General features: G+C 59.7%; 1 protein-coding gene across 1 annotated transcript in view; it reads right to left on the bottom strand.

Annotated features, from left to right (window-relative positions):
- Positions 1 to 233: 233 nt before the first annotated feature.
- Positions 234 to 22,640, bottom strand: part of MEF2B (myocyte enhancer factor 2B) — a 32,192-nt gene continuing 9,785 nt past the window's right edge. Inside the window, exons 2-9 of the mRNA XM_067560420.1 lie at positions 11,837 to 11,916; positions 8,774 to 8,977; positions 8,174 to 8,302; positions 7,786 to 7,966; positions 4,444 to 4,589; positions 3,563 to 3,677; positions 3,084 to 3,192; positions 234 to 1,582 (exon numbers count right to left, since the gene is read on the bottom strand). Of these exons, the coding sequence (XP_067416521.1) occupies positions 1,267 to 1,582; positions 3,084 to 3,192; positions 3,563 to 3,677; positions 4,444 to 4,589; positions 7,786 to 7,966; positions 8,174 to 8,302; positions 8,774 to 8,977; positions 11,837 to 11,890 (1,254 nt within the window). The 5' untranslated portion in view covers positions 11,891 to 11,916 and the 3' untranslated portion in view covers positions 234 to 1,266. The remainder of the gene's footprint in view (positions 1,583 to 3,083; positions 3,193 to 3,562; positions 3,678 to 4,443; positions 4,590 to 7,785; positions 7,967 to 8,173; positions 8,303 to 8,773; positions 8,978 to 11,836; positions 11,917 to 22,640) is intronic.

The following is a 22,640-nucleotide window of genomic DNA, read 5'->3' as shown; positions in this document are numbered from 1 at the left end:
CTCCGCTAACGCGTGCTGGGTGGGTGTAGGCAGGGGTCGGTTACAGGAGGGGCTGGGTGCGGTTCTGTGGCCTGCGGTGTGCAGCAGGTCACGCTGGATGATCACATTGGTCCCTTCTGACCTTACAGTCTCTGAGTCGAGCGCCAGATGCTGTACGCTGGCCCCATGTGCCCCCGGACTTCTACCCAGTAGGGATCCCTGCCCACAGGGTGAGAGGGGCTGGTCTGTGCTGGGTTTCTCTGGAGCCTGGTTTCGGAGCAGGGCTGTCACGTTCCCCTCTTGGGTTCCCAGCGAAGCCCAGGAAAGGCCAACTCAGCTCAGTCTCCGAGATCCCACCACGCACGGCCTGGCTGGCGGGCAGAGATCCAGCTGGCACACAGTGGCTTACTCTTCCCGCCAGCATTATCCCAGCAGCTCAGGGGCACCGACCGCCTGGGCAGCACGACCACGCCGGAGGGCCGGACGCACCCAAATCTTTATTGGTTGAACCCGCGGCTGGATATAACATAATAAATAGAAAATAATCCCGCGCGGAATCTGAACACTGTGAATCCCACCTGCTGGCCTGGCCCAGGTTAGCTCTGTGCTGAATCCCTCTTACCCCCCCACTCCCCGTCATATGGGGCAGCACTAACGCAGCCCCGCCACCTTCCCGGCTTGCTCTGCGCAGGGTTAAAAGGCCAGCGCCCTGTCTGTGCCGGCCCTCCAGCACTGCTGGGCCCCAGCGGCTCTGCGCTGGCACAAGCGGACGGGTGGGAGGTGTTGGACAGACAGACAGACAGGAGCAGACCTGGGGCTCAGTGACAGCATGGAGTTTCCTAGGCACCTGCAGCTGGTCTGGGGCATTAGGAGCAGGAGTGGGGCCCCTTGCTCACGGGGGCCCGGCCCAGCTCAGAGGTACAGACCTTGCACCCAGACAGGGATTAACAATGAAATCAGAGAGTTGGAGGGGAAGCGGGTAGGGGTGTACTTCAAACGGAGAGAGGGGCTCCCCGCAGGCACTCACAGCCCAGGGGGTTCCTGGACAGGGCACCAAGGGGGGCTCCCCGCAGGCACTCACAGCCCAGGGGGTTCTGGTACAGAGCACCAAGGGGGGCTCCTCTCAGGCACTCACAGCCAGGGGGTTCCTGGACTTCCCCCTCCCCAGCACTCGGCCGTGCTCTGTGGTGCCACCTCCTGCCCTGTCTGGGTGGTTGGGGCTGCAGGGGACCGCAGGACAAAGCGCTTCCAAGGAGAAGAGGAGGAGGAGTGTGACAGCTGGCCCCACTATCTCTGCCAAACGTCCGTCACCTGCAGGCGCCGCACGGGGACGCCCCCCCGCTGCTCCTCTGCCAGCGGCCGGGACAGGACCAGCGGGTAGTGATAGGCCTTGGCGTACTCGTCTCGCTGGTGCGGGTCCCCGGGGCCTCTGGGGACGTCGCCGAGGGAGGACAGGCCGCTCAGGGGATGCTGAGGCAGGGCTGAGCTGCAGCTGAGCACCGGGGAGACCCGCTCAGACTTGATGCTGACGGCCTGGTGGTGGTGGGGCGAGCTGCTGGGGGCCGGGACTGCTTCTTCGGGGGGGAGGATTCTGCCGGCTGGCCTGGGGAAGGAAAGCGTGAGGCAGGCTGGGAGCCAGGAGGAGGAAGGTCCCAGTGGATCTCTGAGCCCCACGCCGCTGGGCTGGGGCTGCATTTCTCACCCCCCTTAGCCCCGGCAGGAAGATGGCTTGTAAACATCCAGCACCCCGACACCCCGTCTGCTTGAATTCCACACCTGGGGGCAGGGGGAAGCTCCCTCCTTATCCCATGGATCAAGAATAGGGCTGCTGCCCTGCTCCCGCCTGGGCTCTGCACTGGGGGCCGGGGGTCTTCTAAGCTGCTGTGTGTGGCGAGGGTCCAGTGCCAGTACCCGCTATTCCCCCTTGGCCGAGGTACCCACGGGCCGCCCCCTGCCCTTGTTCCTTGTTCTCTTGGAGGAGGTGGCTGGGCCAGCTGGTATCGGTTCTTTGGGTGGTGTTTGTGCTGGGGAGACGCTGAGCCCCAGCGAGCACAACCTCCCCACCCGGCAGCCGCCAAATATGAACGACCTCCTCCCTCCCGGCCGGAGCGAGATTCCAACTGGCGGCCCACAACCCTATGGGGCACCAGGTTCCTAGGCGCTTCCCCACCCATGTGCCTGGGGGAGCAGCTTGGAGCCGGGCTCAGTGGGGCTGGGGGGAGGGTGGGACACCGTTTTAAAGAGGCTTTGTAAGCAGCCTGGACCCGCTGGGATAGGGTGGCGGGGGCCGTTCCCAGGAGCAGGGCTCGCTCGGAAGCTGGGGCGCCAGACGTGAATCACTCCCTGGGCATTCGACTGCCCCTCCCGCCCGGGGCCGGACTGCAGTCATGACTGTGTGTTGGGCCCATGCCACAGAGTCGCTGGGTCCCGGGGCCTCGGGGCAAGCAGGGCTCCACTTTCCCCCACAGACCGTCCAGCCAAGGAGCTGGGAGCGGCTCCCCGGGCTGGGCTGTCCTTTGCATTCAAGGAGAGGGCGCCTGTATCTGCCAGTCCACGCGTCCGCGGCCCAGCAGCCGGAGCCCACCGGGAGCCGCAGCCCCCGCTTGCTGAGATACCCCCTGCCCCGCTGCCCGCGCCCTCGATTCGACTGCCACCGTGGATGCCAACAAACTCCCCCGAGCGGGGAGGTGGGGGGTCAGAGGAAGCCCATCTCTTCGCCCGCCCGTGCTGAGCTCCTGCCACCAGGTGGCACCAGAACCACGAGAAGGTTCCCATCCAGCGTGGGTCTGGTCCGGTTTTACGCTCAGGGCGGCGCGCCGGGCTTTGCTGGCCGGCATCCCACATGCACTGGGGCCCTCTGGGGCCCTGGGAGCCGGTGATGGGAAAGGGAGCAGGGGAAGGGGCGACGGAGGGAGAGAAATGGGGGAAGGGGAGAGGGGGCGATGCAGCCGCCCCCAGACGTGACGATCTGGCCCCTGCGCCCAGCCCTGCTGGTCTGAGGGGGGGGGAGAGAAGCTGGGGCCGGGGCCCTCCATAGAACGTCCCCCAGAGAGAAGTCCCTCTCAGCCCCTTGGCCCCTGACCGCGGCTGGAGGTGGGTCTTACCCGAGCGGCAGGTGCGCGGAGGCCGCCAGGTCTCGGTGATGCTGCCAGGAGGCAATGCCATTGGGCTGGAGGAAGCCAGGGTGTGAGGAGGCCTCCCCGGGCCCGTACTCTGCCAAGCAGAAAGCAGACGGGAATCAAGAGAAGGGCCAGCAGGTGAGCGTGGAGGGAGCTCCCGTTCCACGCCCCCTTTACACCTGCTGGGGGCTGGGGGTGGCCTGAGCCCAGGGGGGAGATTCCGGGGCCCGGGGTTCCCATCCAGCCACCGGGGTGAGCCTGGCTCAGGCAGCTCCCGCCCCCATGGGCGCCGCGCAGTCACTGCAGGCTGACGTGACGCAGTCCAGCCCAGCGCTGGGACAGGGATCCCCTGCAGGGTCACAGGCAGGCCGGTCTGAAACCGCAGCCCCGGCAAGGTGTGGGGAGAGATCTAGGCGCTGCGGGAGTGGGGGTGCCGGGCTAGGCGCTGTCCCTGGGCGGCTTACCTGCTTGGCTTGAGGGGAGGAAGGGGAAAGCCCCTAGCCCATGGGCTGGCATGTTGGCACTGCCGGTGGGCACCACGGGGCTCACCGTCTGCATGCCAGGGTAGACCGATCGCTGCTGAGACAAACAAGCGCCCTCCGTTCAGGCCTCCAATAAACACCCTGCTCGTGTCCTTCCCCTGCTCCCCGCCGCGTCATTCTTAGCCCTGCCCCACAATCAGCCCCCTCCTGAACGGCCCCGGCGTTTTCCTTCTCCCCCTGGAAAAGTCCAGTGTGCACCCGCGTGGTTTGACGGTGCGGGCGTGAGAGTGCATGCGCGACGGGGCAGGTGGGTGTGATTGTGTGTGCGGGTGAGTGTGTGTGAGCACGGCTGGGCGTGTGTATACGGCTGTGCACGCAGGACTGGCTGCATGCATGTGGCCGGGTGAGTGTGCAACTGGCATGTGTGTGCAAGACTGTGCCTGTGCCTGCAACTGAGCGGGCACGTGGCATGTGGCTGCACGTTGTGAGTGCAAAGGAGTGCGAAGCGCTTCCCCGAACTCGGGGCTCTTCCAAAGGTTTCATCAATGACCCTCTTCCCGCCCAGGGCTCAGGACCCCCAGAGAAGGGGCGGCTGGGCAAAGATCTGAGTTATGTCCCCTGGGAGCATTGCTCCTTCTCCCCACATCCCTCAGTGCAAACGAAGACACTCCTGCTCCTAAAACAAACCCCCGGAGCCTCCGACAGCCCCAGCCCAGGCCCAGCTGCACGGATGCTAAGGGGAGCTGTAGCACAGGGGGCAGTTCTCCATACAGCGCCCATTAAATACAGGATCTCAGACATCCGTGTTTCAGAGGGAGGCTTCCTACACTCTCCTGACCAGACGCACCGGGCGAGGCCCTTACCACTGATGTCAGATTGCTCCTGGAGCTGGACAAGCTGCTGTGGACATCCGCCCTGCGGCCTTCTGCTCCTAGGTAGATTGGGGGAGGGGTCTTGGTAGCCAGGGCTCTGCTCAGGTTGCCATGAGAGAAGAGAGGGTAGCCAAGGCCTGGACAGGGAGAAGCAGGAAAACGTTAGTGCATCTGGGAAGTGCCGTGGTGAAAGCCCAGCTCAGGGGAAGGCAGGGTGCTTGCCCTGAAGTCTCAGACAAGGCACAATATAGCTCACTCTGGTATGTACAGCGCCTTGCACAGTGGGCTCCCTGTGCACAGCAGTAACAAAAAGGAGCCTTGAGGCAAATTCACCCTTGTCAGAAGTGGGCTCAAGTCCACTGGAGGCGATGACCTTGCACCCGGGGAGTGGCCGGAGAGATCTCCTTTGGAGCAAGGTTATGTTCAATTAATAAGCTACGTTTCTATGCCCCCAGCTGTCGTCACATCCAGCCTCCCTGGAAGAAGAGGTGCCACTTGGGCCGGAGGATTGGTTACAAAAACAACCTAGGAAGGCCGCAGAGCTGCCAGCTCTCGAGTCTCGCAATTTGCGGTGGTTTCCTTAAAGTCCCAGCTCCCGGAGTCAGGGGATCACGTGACGCTCTTGGCTTTCCTTCAAAAATAATGCAGCGTCTATCCCTGCTGTTTGTGGAGAAGGGCTGGAAACGGTGACCTAAGCACAGCCCAAAAGCTCAGAGAGAGAACAATCCCCCTGCTCCCGCCCCCGGCGGATCACTGCTTGAAAGGTCTCGTGATTTTTAAGCCAATCTGAGAGGGTCGGACTTGTCGTTTTCGAATGCTTGGGGTTAGTGATACTTCGCAGGAAGATCATAAGCTGGACCTAAACTGTGCCCAGGCCCTGTGCCAGGCCTCTGCCTGGGGTGAGCAGCACCCTTGGGAAGCAAAGGATTCTGGAAGCCCCAGTCCAGATGGCAAAAGGGGCATGTAAGTGGTGCCCAGGCCCTGTGGGGAGGAAGTGGACGCCGTCTGCCCGCCCAGCAGTTCGGAAAGCCCTGTGTTCCCGGAGCAGCGGCAGAAAGCAGGGCCACTCATTTAAGAAGTGCGAATGAAGGAAGGGTGGCGGAAACCTCCTCTGCTTCTGTGACTGCAAACCCACTTCCTGTGAGAGGCCGGCCCGCGGGGCTCCTCTGAGCAGCGTCGCACCTGGGCTGCGGCTGGGACGCCAGGGTCAGGAGTGGGGGACGGGACGCCGCCGGCAAGGAACGGAAACGATTTGCTAATATGGCCCTGCTCAGCAGGCAGATTCATGCCAGGCTGGCGCCACTTCCCCAGGGCACAAACGCCCGGGATCCTTTGCTTCCCATGGGTGACGCCCCCTCCCCCAACACACACACACACACAGAGTGTACAAAACGGCAGCAGTGCCTGCTCTCCGTCACCCTTTCCTCCATATCCCCCCAGAGTCCCACAGACAGGCCTGCTTTGGGAACTGCTACCCCCTCCTCGCCCGTCATCTCTCCTGCCGTGGAGCGATGGGGCCCTCCAGTGACACATCGCGCCATTCCCCATGCGTCTCCCACAGGCATCCGGCCCCCCTCCAGTCTCAGGGTGTGGCTGGGGGAAGGGGGGCGGACTGGTACCCACTCGCCCCCTGGTTGGCAGGCGTTGGCCGAAAGGAGCTGGGGGTCTCAGTACCATACCCAGGGACAAGCGTCCACACCACACTTGGTTGGCAGTCCCAGTGGAGAGGCCAAGGGCTGGCAGGGCGGTGCGGGGACAGTGCAGAGCGATCCGGCCCAGCCAGCTCCCCCACCACAGGCTGGGGGTTGGAAACTGCCTCGTTGGCGCAAAGTACATCAGGCCTCCCCCGTGAGGAAGGGCCGTGCGCAGCGAGGGGCCTGCCCGGATCACCTGGGACCCGCCCACGGAGTTCAGTCCCCAGCATCACGCGGCCACAGCAAAGCCACGTGTTACCCACCAACACCTTCGTCATCCCTCCACTTTCCCCTCACCCCCGCGCCCGGGGAGTTTCCACTGGTCAGTCTCAGTCACTTTTTCCAGCCCACAGTCACTTCTGAGCCCAACTGCACCGAGGGCGGCGGAGGTTGCCATGCTGCCCCCGCCCCGCCTCACCTCGCTTTCCCCTCCGAGCTGGAGAGATCAGTGTAAGATCCTGGTCACGGGGCAGATTTCAAACCCCACCCGAAGTGCAGGGGAGCTGGGGAATGCCCATCGCTAGCAGAAATGCAAGTGTGTACGTGCGCGTGTGCGCATGCGTGCGAGTGAGTGTGCATGCGTGCGAGTGTGCATGCGTGTGAGTGTGCATAAAATCAGCAGACATGACTCAGCAAAACAAAGGAAGCAGCTGCGTGGAGTGAGACGGGGCCATTTTTACAGTCACTTTGCAAACTCTGACTGTGTTAGCTCATCCCCCCTGATCCCTCTCGAGCCTGGTCATTACCCAGGAGAAGCTCCTGCACTTTCTAGCGCCTTCCGGCCCAGGATCCCTCAGCTCTGCACAGGTCAGGACTGCAGCCGGTTGGAAAAATCCCAACAAAACACTTTGTCCTCGGAACTCGTCGGTTTCTCAGCCTCAAAACGTTTAACGGGGCCGGTTCAAACGCAGCGAGGTTCTGTGGAAACCGCAGCGCTCCGGGCAGGCTGACAGGGAGCGGACACGCTCGAAGGCCTGGCAGCCCAAGCTTTATGCTTGTGGCTCCTCCACCATCCGGGCTCCCAGGGTCAGTGAATCCCGGGTAGCCAGCCAGGCAGATGGCCCCGCCGCCAGGGCGTCTTCCCTTTCCCAGAGAATTCCAAAACGTTTGGCTTCAGTTCCAAAGCGGAATAAAACCAGATTCCAAAATATCGATATCCTCCACGCAGCGGAATGACTGCTTTCCGCTCTCGGCAGGACCGCCATCCGCCAAGGGATGGGTGGGGAAACTGAGGCGCAGAGGGAGACGAGACCTGCCTCCCATCACCTCACAAGCCAGTGGCCGAACCGGGAATGGAACCCAAGGGTCCTGACCACAGGGCCGGGTCTCCTCTCACCGCTAGCCCAGGATGCTATGTTTGAATAGCCACTTTAACCAGGGGAGAGCCAGGCCCTGGGCGCAGAAGGGCAAAGATCGGCGGCACTCACTGGTGTTGGTGCCTTCCTCGACCCGAAGGGGGGGTGCTGTTCAGCAACGCAAAGCTCAAGTGCTGCCTCTAAGAGCCACTCGCTGCCCTCCGGAGTCCGTGGTCGACTCCCCGCCCATGACCCCTGGAACCCATGGCTGAGCCCCTGCCCTCTCCACCCTCCAGAGTCCGTGGCCCAGGGCCCCTCCCCACAGCCATGCGGGAAGAACCCACCTGGTGGCAGTGGCCCCGGGGAGCGCCCCAAAGGCTGGCCGTGCTTGGGGATGGCCGACTTGAACGCGGGCGGGCGGCTGTGATGCTGCGGGGAGCCGTTGGTGCTGCTGGGCTCTCCTTCGCTCCCGGAGGGCGGCGTGCTGGCGTAGGCCACGTCGTGGCTGAGCAGAGGGGCCGACGACTGCAAGAGGAGAGCCGGGATGTGGGGTGGGGAGTCACAGGAGGGGGGCCCGTGGAGGTGGGGCAGCCCCTGTGGGTGGGGGAAAGGCACAGGGTGGATCTCTGCCACGACCCAGCTGGCACTGGCTAGCCAGCGATCTACCCCCAGGCCAGCACCGGCACCATGGACTCGACCCCCTGGGCGGGGAACGGGCATCGGGCTACTCACGTAGAGCCTGGGCCGTGCCACCGTCAAGTCCACCCCCTCGTTCAGCTTGCGGATCTTCTCCATGGGGTCCAGCCCCTCGTCCAGCTCCAGCTCCTGGCTCTCCAGCCCCAGGCCCTTCCGCTTCAGCGTCTGGCAGGGAGGAAGCCGGTGAGTGGCAGGGCCTAGCCGGGATTCCCTTGGCAGGCAGGCACGGGGGAAGGGACCAAGGTCTCCGGGCCTGGCTCCCTCTCACCTTGCACTCCCTTCACGGCTTCCTTCCCCCCCAGACCCTGGCACAGATACAGCAGCCCCCACCCCCGGCCATCTGCACTCTCGGGCTTTGCTGCGGGGCGAGAGGGGTGTGTGGGAGGCAACGGTGGGTCTCCAAGGCCCTCTCACCCCTCCGCCTCTCTGCTGGGGCTGCCAGCAAGGGGTGGGTCAGTTACTGCCAGTGGCCACCTGTCCTCTAGGCTGAGACCCTGCAAAACTCGTTTCATGCAGTGACTGCTCAGCAGCTTGCTGCTAGGCTGGCTTCGCCTTTCTTATTGCCCTAGAACCAGCGTCAGGTCTGCCCTGCAGCCCCCCCTTCGGCCCCTCCCCGGCGAGCCCGGGCGGCGCTACCTCCAGGATGTCGGAGTTGGTGCGGCTCTCGTGCGGCTCGCTGTACTCCGTGTACTTGAGAAGCACCTTGTCCATGTCGGTGCTGGCGTACTGGAAGAGGCGGTTGGTGCTGTTGAAGATGATGAGGGCGATCTCGCAGTCGCACAGCACGCTCAACTCATAGGCCTTCTTCATCAGCCCGAACTTGCGCTTGGTGAAGGTCACCTGGGGGGAGGACACAGGGCACCGTTCCACACGGGGCTCCGGGCGAGTAGGTGGCGCCGGAGCGACGGCCCTGGAGACCCAGCGGCCAGATTCACCTCCCGATTTACACCAGTGCAACTCCCTTGACACCAGAGGGGTTACACCAAGGTCGCACGGCGGGGACACAGTCGCAGGACAGATTTCCCCGAGTGCTCAGGGCCAGTTTCACGCCTGCCAAAGACCTCAGCGGCCATTCAGGCACCTCGGCTCCCAGAAGCTCCCAGGGAGATGCAGGTGGCCAGCAGTCAGACCCCAGTGTGGGGCGTGCGTCTGAAAATTTGGCCCTGTGCGTGTGTGGCTGAGAACACACAACTCGCCGTGGGCGTGGAGTATAATTAGCACCAGCCTCGGAGCACTAAATCTGGCCCTCGCCTCTGAGCATACACTGCCTTTGTTGCGTGCTTCACACACACACACCCGGCCTGTCCAGTTTGCACAACCACTGTGACCACACCCACACGCACACTCACAGCACTTCCACACGACGACAAACGGTGGCTTTTTAACCATGTCTTAGCTCAGCGGTGGTAAGATCCTCGCGCAGACGAGGCCGTTTGCAGCGCTCGCCTGTGCCTGCAAGTCAAGGGAAACCCGAGGGGAAAGGGGGGGTTTGCCTCACTCAGCAACAGGTACGGGAACTGCAGACTTGTCCACGCTAGGATCATCCTGGATATGAGTTACCAGGAGTCGGCTGTCACATGACCAGAACGCACCCTTTTCCCTAGCACGGCCAAGGCCCCACAGCCCCCATATGATCCCTGCCACGGTTGCAATGTGCCCCTCTGTGCATTTTCCACAGCTCATTTCAAGAGATGAGATGCTCTGTGGCGAGGGGAGCGATGCTCTTGGTGGATTGGCATTTGGTGCCCGGTGCCAGGGGGCACATCTTGGAGCAATTGGCTTTCCGGCCTGACAGACCCTGCTGGCTGGAGCCGGGGCAGAGGAGAAGGGTGGCTGCTGCATCTATAATCTCTCTCCATCATTTCCCCAGGCTCCAGCACAGAAGCAGAGCCGCCGACACCCGCCTTCTCCTCGCTGGCGGTGATGCACTGCTGCCATTTAATCTGCCGCTGAATAGCCCAGGCCCCTGCCCTGCCTCGAACCCTCGTTCGTTGTAACGCAGCTCTTCCCAGGCTTCAAATGTCCTTCACCAAAACGCTGAATCTGGAGCCCAGCCCCCTCAGATCTGAGCCTCGACGGCTTAGCGCCCGGGCCCGCCCCCACCCGGCTCCTGCAGACCCGGCTCCTCCTGACCCTCCTTCCTGTCTATTATTTACCACCCCCTTCCCTGCTCCTTGGCCAATGCCAGCAGCTCAGAGGTCTTGCCGACCTTGGGATTCCATCACCCCACTCGTCACCGTGCCTGGGCGGCCTGTTCGCAGAGCGCTGGAGCCGGTGAAGGATGGAGACGCTGGGGGGTGCGGGGTGGGAAGCTAGCCACCACTCTTCCAGGGATTCTGGGAAGGATCCCTCCCCACCTCTCCTGCTGGAGCTGTGCACTTGGTATAAACAATTCAACACCAACTGGGCCAGAGACGCCGCAGCCCAGTGGCACTCAGCGGGGACGAGGGGGAGCCCTGCTGACTCTGACACAGCAGAGACCTGAAGTTGCACGGCAGGTGAGGGCCCAGACCAGCCAACTTACTCTGTTCCCACCCCCGAGCTCTGAGCAGAAACCATCTCCCGGACCTGAGAAATCCCAGCAAGCAGGTTCGAGTTTGCGAATCGGCATTTCCCGACAGTAAACCTGTTTCACTGCAAAATTCCCAACCAGCTCGAACCCTGGGTGCGCTTCTCCTTGTGCAGCCATTTACACCAGCAGAAACTCGACACTGGGAGCCTTTCACGCCCACCTGGCGCTGGGGGAAATGACCATGGAGGACTGGGCCCCCAGAGGTGCTGCTATTTCAGTTCAGCAGATGAACTTCTGCCTGCCTAGCTGCCCCAGCTGCCCCAGCGCTGTCCTCCAGCCTGGCAGAGCCCGGAGTAGCCAGGCCCAGCAAAAGGGCTAAATTCGTGCCTCTCTGTTTCTCAGCTCCATTATAAATATCATCTCCCATTGGGCACACGACTGAGCTCTCTGGCAGGCATGGTCCAGACGCCGCTCTGGAACAGCACTGGCTGCCCACTGCCTTCGAACTGCCTGGCAAAGCTCTGTCCCATTGCCTCACTGGCTGTTGCACGGCCTGCAGCTTTTATGGACCTCAGGTCAGGCGAGCAAGAGTGAAACCGCATCAGCCGGTTGCTGTGCACACGGCAAGTTCGCTGGAGGAGGCATGTCACAGCAGCCAACGGCTATCATAACAGCCTGGGTCACATCCTCCGTTACACGGCCCAGGCAAGAGGCAAACCTCTGGCGAGGCTGCAGTGCGTGGGGCAGAGCCATGGAGGCTTCGCGGTCAAGCCCAGCGCCAGGTTGAGGAATCGGTCGGCTCAGGGCAGTGGTGTTGGGTTACACAGAGCATCTCACCCCCCAGGTCCCTGACTCCAGTCCTGCTCCAGGACATTTGCCCTGTCTGTTGGGCTCAGGTCTAGTTGCCAGTCCAGGCTAATGCACGCAGAGGGGCCCAGGCCTTGACGTGCCAGTGTCTTGAGCTTCTCGTTGGGGGTTCCTGCCGGGTGGGCTGTGGCACTTTGCCCAAGGGACTGGATGCAGGAGCAGCCTGCTCCGTCTCTGTTCGCTGCATTTCCAGGGTCAACAACTCTGCACCTTTCCCCACTACAGAATCCAAACCACGTCGTCAGCCACGATACTGACTCTGTGATGTTCCCCCCATCCCCCCGCTCAGTTTCTGAATGGGTCCGGGGGCTGAGGCTTACCTGCCGGTTGCGCTGGTCCAAAATTCGACTGATCTGTATTTTTTTCCGGCCCATTTTTCACTGCTGGTTTGGGGGGGAGGCTGGAATAGAGAAAGAAATGGCCCCTGAAGTGTCTGCATTGATAGCAGCCCGCTGAGAGTTAAACAGACTTTGCAAACAGGGCTAAGGATCCAAGTTTCTAAGGACTAAGGACCAGAGGATCCAGGTTTCTGAACCTGCCATCATCGGCCCAAGAGTTGGGGCTCAGACCTGAATCCAAACCTGAACTGGGTGGAGAAGGTGATTCTGGGATTCACACAGTTCTACACGGGAACCAGTTCCTAGGCGAAGATGCTTTTGACCCATCCACCTCTGGGTTAGAGGCCCAAAATCTCTGCCCAGAGCTAGTTCGCTGACAATGGATTTCATGAAAGATGAACTTTTCAGGGGGAAATCAACTTTTGATGAAATGTTTAAATTTCTCAATAAAAAACAGAAACCCAAGAATGTTAACCCAAAATGATTCTCAGTTCATCAAAAACTGGAAAACTTTTCTTAGTTGTCTTGGTCAAAATTTTCCATTTCATTTGTCAAAATTTCCCACAATGAAATCATTGGCAACGTTCAACATGCTGCATCGATTCCTCGAATCAACAAGGCGAGGCTCTCTAAGGGGTTCCCACCGAGCTCCACCCAATGCTTATCGACATTCAATTGGACATGAGCACCTAAACCCCTTAGGCAGTTGAAAACACCTGCCCTAATAACCCAGAGTCCTCCATTCAGAAAGACGAGGGAATCTTTGCATTTCAAAACCCAACCCCCCGTATAAAATAGCAGTGAGCTTTGTCAAGAGCAGCACTAGATGATCACTTACAGATTATTTTTATCGCTGACTCCGGGATCCAGGTTATTTGAAGAGCAGTTACAAAGGAATACAGACCTGGGTGGAGGGTTTTTCTCCACTGGCTAAAGGGGATGTTTTAGGTTGGGCGGGGGAAGGGTGTTACAATTTTTTTTAAGCAACTTTTTTTTTTTTCCAGATACAGACTGAATTTGACCTCAGACATGTTCAGGTCAGGAAGTGGTTGCATGAGAAGTTGTACAATGAAAACCACCCACTTCTTTCATACTGTAAGTTTGTGAGCGATGGGTGGGGGCAGGAAGGGCAGAAGAGAGAGAGAGACCCCAAATTTCCCTGCTTCCCCAAAGAACAGGGATTCTTTTCTCCTTTTGTATCCCCCTCACACCCCCAGGACATGATTAACTCCCACATGACTCCTGGGTCCTGAAATCTTGTCAATTCCGACCTTTCGCCCCTGAGGTGGGTCTCTGGCAGTGACCCTGGTGCAAGTTGGTTACAGTGAAGGTCCTGCCCTGCAGTAAGAAATCAACCTGTTGTAACGCTGAATCCCTGTGAAGTTGTACTGAAAGTGCTAGGGTACACAGGACAAAACTGGTTTCTGCTCCGGCTCCGTGGGCCCAGTGGCAGACAGATGGTTGGAGCTGAAGTGGAAGAGGTATTGCAAGTGCTCCTAACAAGCCCCTGGCATCCACGTGCAACAGCTGCCATGAGCATTGGTTGGAGCAGATGGTCATGACCCCTGCAGGAAGGGCAAACTAGGGAAATGTGGTTTAGATGAAATGACTATACGATGCCAGCAGAACTGGTTGAAAAACACACTCGGAGAGTAGTTATCCATGGTTGGCTCTCCAACGGGGAGGGTGTATTTAGTGGGATCCCCCCAGGGGTCAGGTCTGGGTCTGGGACTATTCAGTATTTTCATTAATGACCTGGAGAAGTAAGTGGAAAGTATGCTTATAAAATGTGCAGATGACACCAAGATGGCTGGAGAACAGGATTAGAATTCAAAATGACCTTGACAAAGTAGAGGAAGGTCTGAAATCAACGAGATGAAATTCACTTCGCTTAGGAAGGAAAAACCAAACCCACACTAACAGACGGGTTAGGTGCTGGTACTGCTGGAAAGGGTTGGGGGGTTACAGTGGGTCACAAATTGAATATGAGTCAACAAAGTGATGCAGCTACGAGACAGGCGAATATTCTGGAGTGTATTAACGGGAGCGCCGTATGTAAGACACAGGAGGTGATTGTCCCACTCTGCTCGACACTGGTGAGGCCTCTGCTGCAGTGCGGGGTCAATTCTGGGCACCGCGCTTCAGGAAAGATGTGGACAAATTGGAGCGAATCCAGAGGAGCGCAACAAAACCGATCCCAGGTTTAGAAAACATGACCTCTGCGGAAAGGCTGCACACACTGGGCATGTGTAGTCTGGAGAAAGGAAACCGGAGGAGGGACCAGAGAACAGTCACCAAATATGGTTATCGGCTGTTATACAGAGGATGGGATCAATTGTTCACCACCTCCGCTGAAGGCAGGACAAGGTGCAATGGGATAATCTGCAGCCAGGGAGATGGAGGTCAGATATTAGGACAAATTTTCTAACTCTAAGGCCTGGTCTACACTTGCCTTCAAATTTGGCGGCAGTTGACGGGAGTTACGCAAGCTACTCTGCATAGCTCGTATAACTCCCTTCGATGCGGTGGTGGCACTGCGCCGCACCACTCGAGGGGGTGGCTTTAACCTGTCAACTTCCGGATCAACTGAGCGGGTCTTCACTGACCCAGACAGATCGATCTGACAGCGGCCAGACGTACTCAGAGTAGTTACACTCTGGGACAGGCTTCCAAGGCAGGCCAGGGAATCCCCGTCACTGGAGGTTTGTAAGATCAGGTTGGACAAACCCTGGCAGGGCTGGTCTAGCTTTACGTGGTTCTGCCTCAGCGCAGGGGGCTGGGCTCGACGACTTCTCGAGGTCCCTTCCGGCCCGGCATTTCTAGGGTTCTAGGGCCAGCGGAATCAGTGCCACCAGTGGTGCTTTTCAGCGTGCGCAGGAAGCCACGAGCTTTTCAACTGCCCGAGTTCAGCTGCTTCTTCCATCCCACGACATTGGACCTCCCATGTGGCCATTACCCCAGAGCCCCTGGACCCTATGGGAGGTGCTGCAGGAGTCCAGAACGCTGCACAGCTATACAACGGTCCAGGGACAGCCCAGCAAACCCCCGTGGGCACACACCACACCACCGCAGGGGCCAGCGAACCGGCAAGACGGGAGAGCGGCTCTCCCTGGGCAGGGGAAGAAACCTGTCTTGGCTCAGCCAAGCTGTGCCTGCTGAGCTGCTACTAACCCCAGGGGTAGGGTGCAGGGAAAACACAACAGAGGATGGACAAGGGTGCAGCTGGCAGGAAGACACTCCAGGGAGACAGGGATTCTTTTATCCCCTTTTCCCTTCCTTCCTATTTTGGATTCGGACCTGGCTCAATGTGGACTTGAGTGCTTTGTACAGAAGCTCCCCAAATCGCTTGACTCTCGACCTGGGGATCTCCCCAGGCTGGGGGCTCTCTCGTGATCCTCCCTGGCCAGATCATCCTGTTGAAGCATCCCCAGTTATACTCCCAGCTCCGCAGAGGCGCTCTGCCAAAAATCCACCCATGCCCCCTTCCCCTAAATACACCATGAGTGGAACTTTTCCCAAAGCTTGGGGTTGGGTTCAAGTGTTGGGGCTGGCTCGTCCCACCCCGCCCTTCATTCCCTCGAATGCCATTTCTCATCCTGCTGCCTTCTCACAAGCCCTGGCCATTTACCATCCTGCTCGGCTGCTATATTTAGCTGATCAAAACTAATTTTAATTTATGGAAGGAAATTATGCTGGAGTTCCCACGACCCTACTGCCACTCTATGTCCTCAGCCCACGCATGACACTAAGGTATGCCCAGGGTGACGAGAATACCCCAGCGCTAGGGACCTCTGGTGGGAAGGGACTTACCGGAAAGAGCCAGATATTCCCTGGTGAAAACTTCAGTAGGTTTCCCAGACTTACTTCTGCCTGCAAACGGCGAAGGGGCCTGCCTCTCAGTCCTGCACGCTCGCAGTCGATTGCACCGGTGCAAAGCCAGGGTGGAAGGCCACCAAATCAGAATGGTGGCTTTTTATAGCCAGGCTGCACAGGACGCAAAGCGGGGGGGAGGTGGGGGGGGGGATCAGACATTCAGAGCTTGTCTAGACGAGCGACATCTGCAGCCGCTGTGCAAATGCTTAATGCAGATGTGGCTTGCTCGTCAACGTCGCATGTCCCCTTCTGGGCCAATTCACAGAGGGTGCAGGGCTGGGGCAGCCTCCTACGGCTAAGCTCGAGGCTGACGCTGTAGCTCAAGCTTTCGAGAGGCATGCTTTCAGCGCTGGAAGTCACCAGTCCAGGCCTCGGCATTGCCCAAACTGACGGCCATTCCACAGACACCCGACCCTTCTCTCCTCTGGTAAGCGCTGGAGACGCCCAGGCAGCATTTATAAACTCGCATGCTCTCCATTCTGATCATTGTCTGGCCTAAATATGCTTGTGGACCAAAGGCATGGGGCGAAAAAATCTCCCCGGTGAGTGTGTCTGTTCTCGGCCCCGCTCCTGCCAGCACTTACTGCACACCTGAGAGGTCCTGCTCAGAGGGATCACTGGGGAGGGGGGGAATCTACAGAGAGGCGGCAAAGGGCCCCTCTGACATCAGAGAGCATGTGGCCTGGAGATCCACAGCACTGGCTAATTAATTCTATAAAGACAAAGGAGACGGCTTGGGAGGAGCAGGATATCTAAGCACTAGGGGGCAGTGCCACTGCTGAGCCAGGCCAGTGCAGAGAGGCTGCAGTTTGTGACTCCATAGTCAGAGGCTGGCGGCACCGACTAGAGCAGCCCTGAGGCTGCCCTACGTTGCCCCCTGCTGCACTGGTTCCTGGGGGGCTTTGCAGGAGTGCACCAGCCCCAGCATGAAGGTACATCCCACTCCTGCCTCCTCTAGCTTCCCCCTGTGCCCACTCTCCACTCCAGCACCCTGGGCTGCCGGCATCACACCCTAGACCTAGCTGGTACAGAGGGACAGGAAGAGACCATGAATCGGGCCCCAGGTTTGAGCTGCCCAGCCTCCCTGGAACCAGTGGGTCTTATCCTAGTCAGAGGAAGGTACATGGACTCCAGTTCAGCTAACTGACCCCCCCTTCCCGCAGAGCTCTGCTCTGCACAGGGTGCTGGGTGCATGAATTAGGCCTTCGCCTCTCTGTACATGGCCAGAAATTTCCTTCCCCTCTCCGCTGTTCCCCAGAGGTAGCTGCATCTCCCTGCTACTCTTGCAATGCGTGTTGGCATCCTTTGAGATAAAGGCCCTGGAGAAATGAATCCTGTTATTATTCAATCAGAGGGACACAAATATTGGCTGTTTTCAGTGGTCTTAGGAAAGACAAATCTCCCCCATCCTGAGTGGAGCTAGGTAAAGGTCAAGAAGGCATGGAAATCCCAGAGACCAGTGCCCACCCTGCTCTGGGCAGGGCTCTCCGCCCCCACCAGAGCAGGAGAAACCCAGTGATCCTAATGACCTTCTGCCCTGTGAGTGACAAGTCACATCCTCTGGCTCCCCTCCCAGCCACCAGCGATTGGTGACGCAACAAAAGCGCAAGGCTGAGAATAGAAGGGGGGGCGAAGACACGGAGTCTAAAGTGAGAAAAGGGGAAGTTACAGCAGCCGCCACACTGGGAGCTGCCACGTTGGGATGGGACATGGCTGGAGAGTGGGAGCTTCGCCTCCCAAACCCGAGGGCGCAGGGCAGCCCTGGGGCCATGCCAGCCACGCCAGGATCTCCAGCGCAGCAAGCCCTGGACTTCAGCAGAGCCACGCTGGGCTCGGCCGAGGGTATTTGGCGCTGAGGCAAATGAAAGCCGAGTGCGGCTGAGTTCCAGCACAGCGCAGCTACAGGGGAACACGGAAGAAGAGCGGAGGGGGTGGGTCCTAATCCTAGTCCTGCCCCCAATCCCTGGCCGCTGCATCTCCCTCCCCCCGCAGCTGCCATCATCTTCAGGGTATACACTTAATAGTGCAGATGCAACACGCAGGCTGGTTTCATCAGCCGCCTCCCCAAGTGGCTCATTACAGGGCAGAGGGAGCTGCTTTGCTGCACCTTCTCGGGGGCTTGGGCAGCCGGGGTATCTCTGATCTAGACGAACAGGCAGATGGAAAAAATCCCGTTGTCTGGATGGGGCCCAGGTCTGTGAAGGCAGCTGGGTTCTACGTGTGCAATAGGAAAACACACGGCACCCTTTTCTCCCCAGCAGCAAATTCCCCACTTGGCTCCCGGAGGGGGAGTGAAGCAGAGTGCGGGGGGTTGGGGGGGCAGGGAAGGGTGGTTTGATGGAGAGAGCACTGGGTAGGGAGTCAGGAGAGCCGGTTTCAATTCCTGCCAGGTACAGGGATGTTCTGTGTGACTCTGAGCAAGTTATTTAACCCGCCCTGGCTCTCCGAGCAGGTGCTGGCTCTCCAGGGTTTGTCCATGCGGCATTCAGGAGTGAGCCGCCCAGGCCAACAAACTCCAGCTGGTGCTCTGTAAATAGCTGTGTACACGGCCCTTGGAAGATGCTGCTCTGGAGCCCATCCCCATCCCTACGCGCTGGCCACACGGCTCTTTTCAGAGCACTCGTGTCTGTCAGCCTGGGCAGGGAGACTCGCTCCGAAATGCTGAGCAGAGCCACTTACCTGGTTCCTACTACCCCAGGGTCTGAGCACCTCCCAATCTGTAATGGAGTCCCCCTGCCAGGCCCGCACAAGACATAGAACTGCTCTCATCCCCGTAGCACAGGCGGGGCCAGGGACAGGGGGGGATTCACCCAAGGTCCCACGAGAAGCCTGGGGCACAGCTGGGGACTGAAGCTGCGTCTCTCAGCTCCCGGGCCAGCGCCCTGAAAACTCCATTCGTGATCACGAGCAGCCCCACCGCCACGGTGCCGAGTAGCTCGTGCAGGAGATTTGCTGCAAACCCGTGTGGCTGGTGGCAGAGGCGGGGGTGGCGCTAGGTCTCAGGCGCGCACGCTCGTGAAGCGCCAGCCAGCAGAGCTGCATGTGGCTGCTTGTGCCAGGACAACACCAGGCAGCTTCCCCCGCCCTTTACACTCCCCCTGCACGCTGCAAGAGGAAGAGGGGGTGGAGGGACAGACTGCAGCTCTCCAGGCTGTGCTAAATGCAGAGGGAAGCGACCCGTCCTCTCCCTGGCTTGGAGAGCAGCAGCCCCCTCTCCTTCCCCTTCCTTCTCCGGTCTGCCCGGTGTAGTGAGAGCCCCCTGCCCCCCTGCAAATCCACAAAGCCTGACCACTCGCACCACGGCCTTGGATCTGCACCGGGACCTGCTGGTTCACTGGCACAGCTGGGCAAATCAGGACCAGGAGAGCCAGGACGCCGCACACAACCTGCCTCTCATCCCTCAGTCCCCACCTCCCTGGGATCAAACCTCTGGTCTCCCCACCCGTGTCCTACCTTCCTGCTATACCAGGCCACGGGGGGTGTCTGGGCTGGAGCCCCGGCACTGGGCAGGAGGACACCAGAGCAGAGTAGCCCATTTATGACCACGGGAGGCAGTGGGCATCCCCTGAAGGTTGTTCCTCATTCCACTGTCCTCGTCCTCTCCCGGCCTGACTCCCACCCGTGCCCAGAGCAGGCGCGAGGTTTTGCTACTGGTTAATCCTGTCGCGAGCTCAGGTCACTGCAGGGCCGTTTCTGCTTCACTTTCCCAACGGGCCTCGGGCAGGAGACTGGATTCCTGTTGGCTTCGCTCCATCAGGCATTAAGGAGGGAGATGTTTTCACTCCAGATTTTAATTGCTTCATCTGGCTGCTAAGCAGATAAGCAGCATTAGTGCTGCAGGCAATTATCCCACCCTGTGCGCGCAGGGCAGGGGCACGGGGCGCTCCTTCCCATCTCCAGGCAGCAGGCTGCGATGGAGTACGGGGAGTAGCTGCTCGCTCCGCTCAATGAATGCAGAAGCCGCCCCTTGCAGCACCACTGCTTTCAGACTGCAGGGTCCACCGAGCGCCAGCTGATCTGTAGACATGTCCAGGACTCCAATCCTGCTCCTCCTGGGCCGCCCACAGCTCTGTGTGCTGGCAGAGACTTGCACCCGGTGTTCAATGCGTGGCTGGGCTTAGAGCATTTCCCCTCCAGGCTGCCAGTTCCAATCCAGCCCCAGCTCAGGGAGAACTCCCGCCGTTCAGAGGGCTGGTCTGTGGGCTGGTGCATCGCAGCCCAGCTCCCATGGGGCGAGGGGCTAGCTAGGGACCATCACTGGGATGGATGAGGGTCCGCATCACCACGACTGCCGCTGGCACTAACTGGGCCGTGTCGGCAGAAAGGCCACGGATCGAATAGACCACGAAGTCCACCCAAATGAATCCTGAGAACCCCCCCGTCGCATGTTCACCCCAGTGCATGCTGGGAGCTTCTCGGGCCCCATCCCGGACTCCGGCTCATGGATGCACAGTGGCAGGGGGTCAAATTACACAGAGCGTGAAAAGTTTAGAAGGGGGGGGGAGGATGCAGACATGGGTGGCCAGGAAGGGGTGGGGCCGATGAGGCCAGGTGGCCTTGAAGAAGAAAGCAGGTGGGTGTGGAAAAAGCAGCAGAAGTACCACCCTCTGCCCCCAGCCCCTGACTGCTGCAGCCGGTTCCCTGGGAAGCTGGAGAGGAAAGAGCAGGTGTGCCGGGAACGCCTCCGCCTCGGCGACTGGGACTCTGTAAAACCCCTCAGCAGCAACATGGAGTGAGGGGATAGGCCCCTGGGGAAACCCGGCTGCTTCTAATTGCTTTCTTCGCCCCTGCTGCCAGTCAAACAGCTTCCTCATTAGAGAGGCTGCAACTGGGAACTTGGGAGAGAGGGCCACTCAATGAGAGAGTGACTCCAACCTCCCACCCCCGCATCAGGGGGGAGCTCCCGGCACCGAGGTGCAGACGTGCGTCAGGCCCACTGCACCCTGGCTTTGGAAGGGGAGCTAGGGAAGCCATGCCCCCTAAGCCGCTGCCGTTCTAACAGGCCCGGGGAGCCAGAGAGAGGAGTGTGAATGAAGGGGGAGAGTGTAGACTGCCCATGAAAATGCACCATCCCAAGGAGAGGGGGCAAAAGGGATGGGGCTGGTGACTGGTTCAAATCCAGCCAGCCCAGGTCAGGTGGGCCCAGAGGGTTAAAGGCGCCAAGGTATTGTTCCGCTCAGCGTTGCAAGGCCTAAGACGACGGCTAACTCCCCGTGTGACTTAGAAGCCTGCAGGCAGATCGGCGCTGCAATCGGAGGTCTGTGGGGCCAGGTCTTCTCTGCTCTTGGTAGCCATGCTGGCTAGCTTAAAGCTGGCCTGGGTGTGCTTGCCAAGCTGCCCTCACACCTCCTGCTGCAGTGTAGACAGACCCCAAGCCACTGACTTTCAAGGAGAATTAGGCACCAAAGTTACTTTTAACACCCTTCAGACTCTGGCTCTTCCAGACCCAGCGTCGCTCCCTACCGATGGGAGGCCCTTGCATGAAACGAGCTCAATGGGTCTCAGTCCATCCCCATCACAACAGCTACCTTCAGGGCGGGTGCTAATTGGCCGTCTCAGCACAGAGGGCCTGGCGAGCCAGTTCTCCTCTCCATGCCGGGAGGAGGTGGCTGTGGTTCGGAGATACATGGAGAGAGGTCCTGAGCCCTAATCCTGTGTCTCCCCGTGCAGCAAGTAGAGCTGGTCTGCACCGAGCGGCAGCAGGCACCAACTGGCGTACACCGATTTACACCAGTTGAGCATCAGGCCCCAGGACTTACGCCGCTGATACAAAACCCTAAGGCAACCCCCTTGTGCAGACACGGTTCCCGGTACCGCTTGCACCAGTGCAGTTTATCGTCTGGCACCCATGTAAACGGTCTCGACAGTAGGGGCTTGCACGGGCGCAACTAACCCCAGCCCCCGCGCCCGGAGAAGACGAGGCTTCACACTTTACTAGACAAGTGGCTGCGGGCCCCGCTGCTGGCTTGATTCTTCCCCAGCTGCAGCTCCGGTCGAGCGCTGAGGCTAGAAATCCCTGGGGGGGGGGGGGGGAGGGTGTTTGTTTGGCCAAAATGGAGCCCGGAAGCCAGCTGAATCGATTCTGCTCAGAACATGCTCAAGCTTCTCCTTTTAGCTATTCTGTCCACTTCCCCCTTCCCGGGACGGAGCTGTCCTGGCGGCTCTGCTTTGACTAGCCCTATTTTAAAAAGGCGTCGTCTGGGCTGCGCGGCCACCCCATTTCATAGCCACAGACAGTCCCCCCGGCCTGTGTCTGCAGGGCTACTGCTCCAGCGCGTCAGAGACCCGCCCCATCGGTCCAGCTGTCCTCGTCCAAGAACAGCAGGCTGGGGGACCAATAGCACTCTCCAGCTACACGTGCTCGCTCACCACAGTCTCCCTGCTCTGGGTGCAAGGACGGGGCTATCGAGGCAGGTCGCCGTGGCCTTGAAATGTGTCCAGGAGTAAAATACAAAGGGGGTGTGAGCGACGGGCAGGCGGGGTTTACTGGGCGATGCATCTCTCTGCTCAACGTGCGATTCAGCTGCAGGAGCTGGGCGTGTGTGGAGGGCTGGGTTGTCTCATGGGGGCAAGGGAGAAGGCAGTTTGCCTCACACATCATTTAATTCCCTCCAGAAAGGCTGCTCCGTGGTGCATGTGGAGGAGCAGTCATTCTGAGCAACTGGGGGTGAAAAGTCACTTCCGAACGGCTCGGTTCCACTGCACGAACAAACAGGCGCCTGCTCTGACCTAGCGCTGCTCCTCCCGCACTGAATATCTATCTATCTATAGCTATCTGTTGTCTATCACTGAATGAGAACACGCTCAGCCAACAGGATGGACGACAGAAGCATTACATCATGGAAACAAGCGCCAGGTGGCTGAACGTACGCAGAAGGCAGGACGCTGGCTCAGCAAACGGCAAAGAGCTGGT

This window comes from Emydura macquarii, unplaced genomic scaffold (assembly GCF_026122565.2).
Source record: "Emydura macquarii macquarii isolate MOO-44397 ecotype Brisbane River unplaced genomic scaffold, CSIRO-AGI_Emac_v2 contig_306, whole genome shotgun sequence".
Taxonomy (NCBI): Eukaryota; Metazoa; Chordata; order Testudines; family Chelidae; genus Emydura; species Emydura macquarii.
This window is presented reverse-complemented; position numbering and strand designations above follow the sequence as displayed.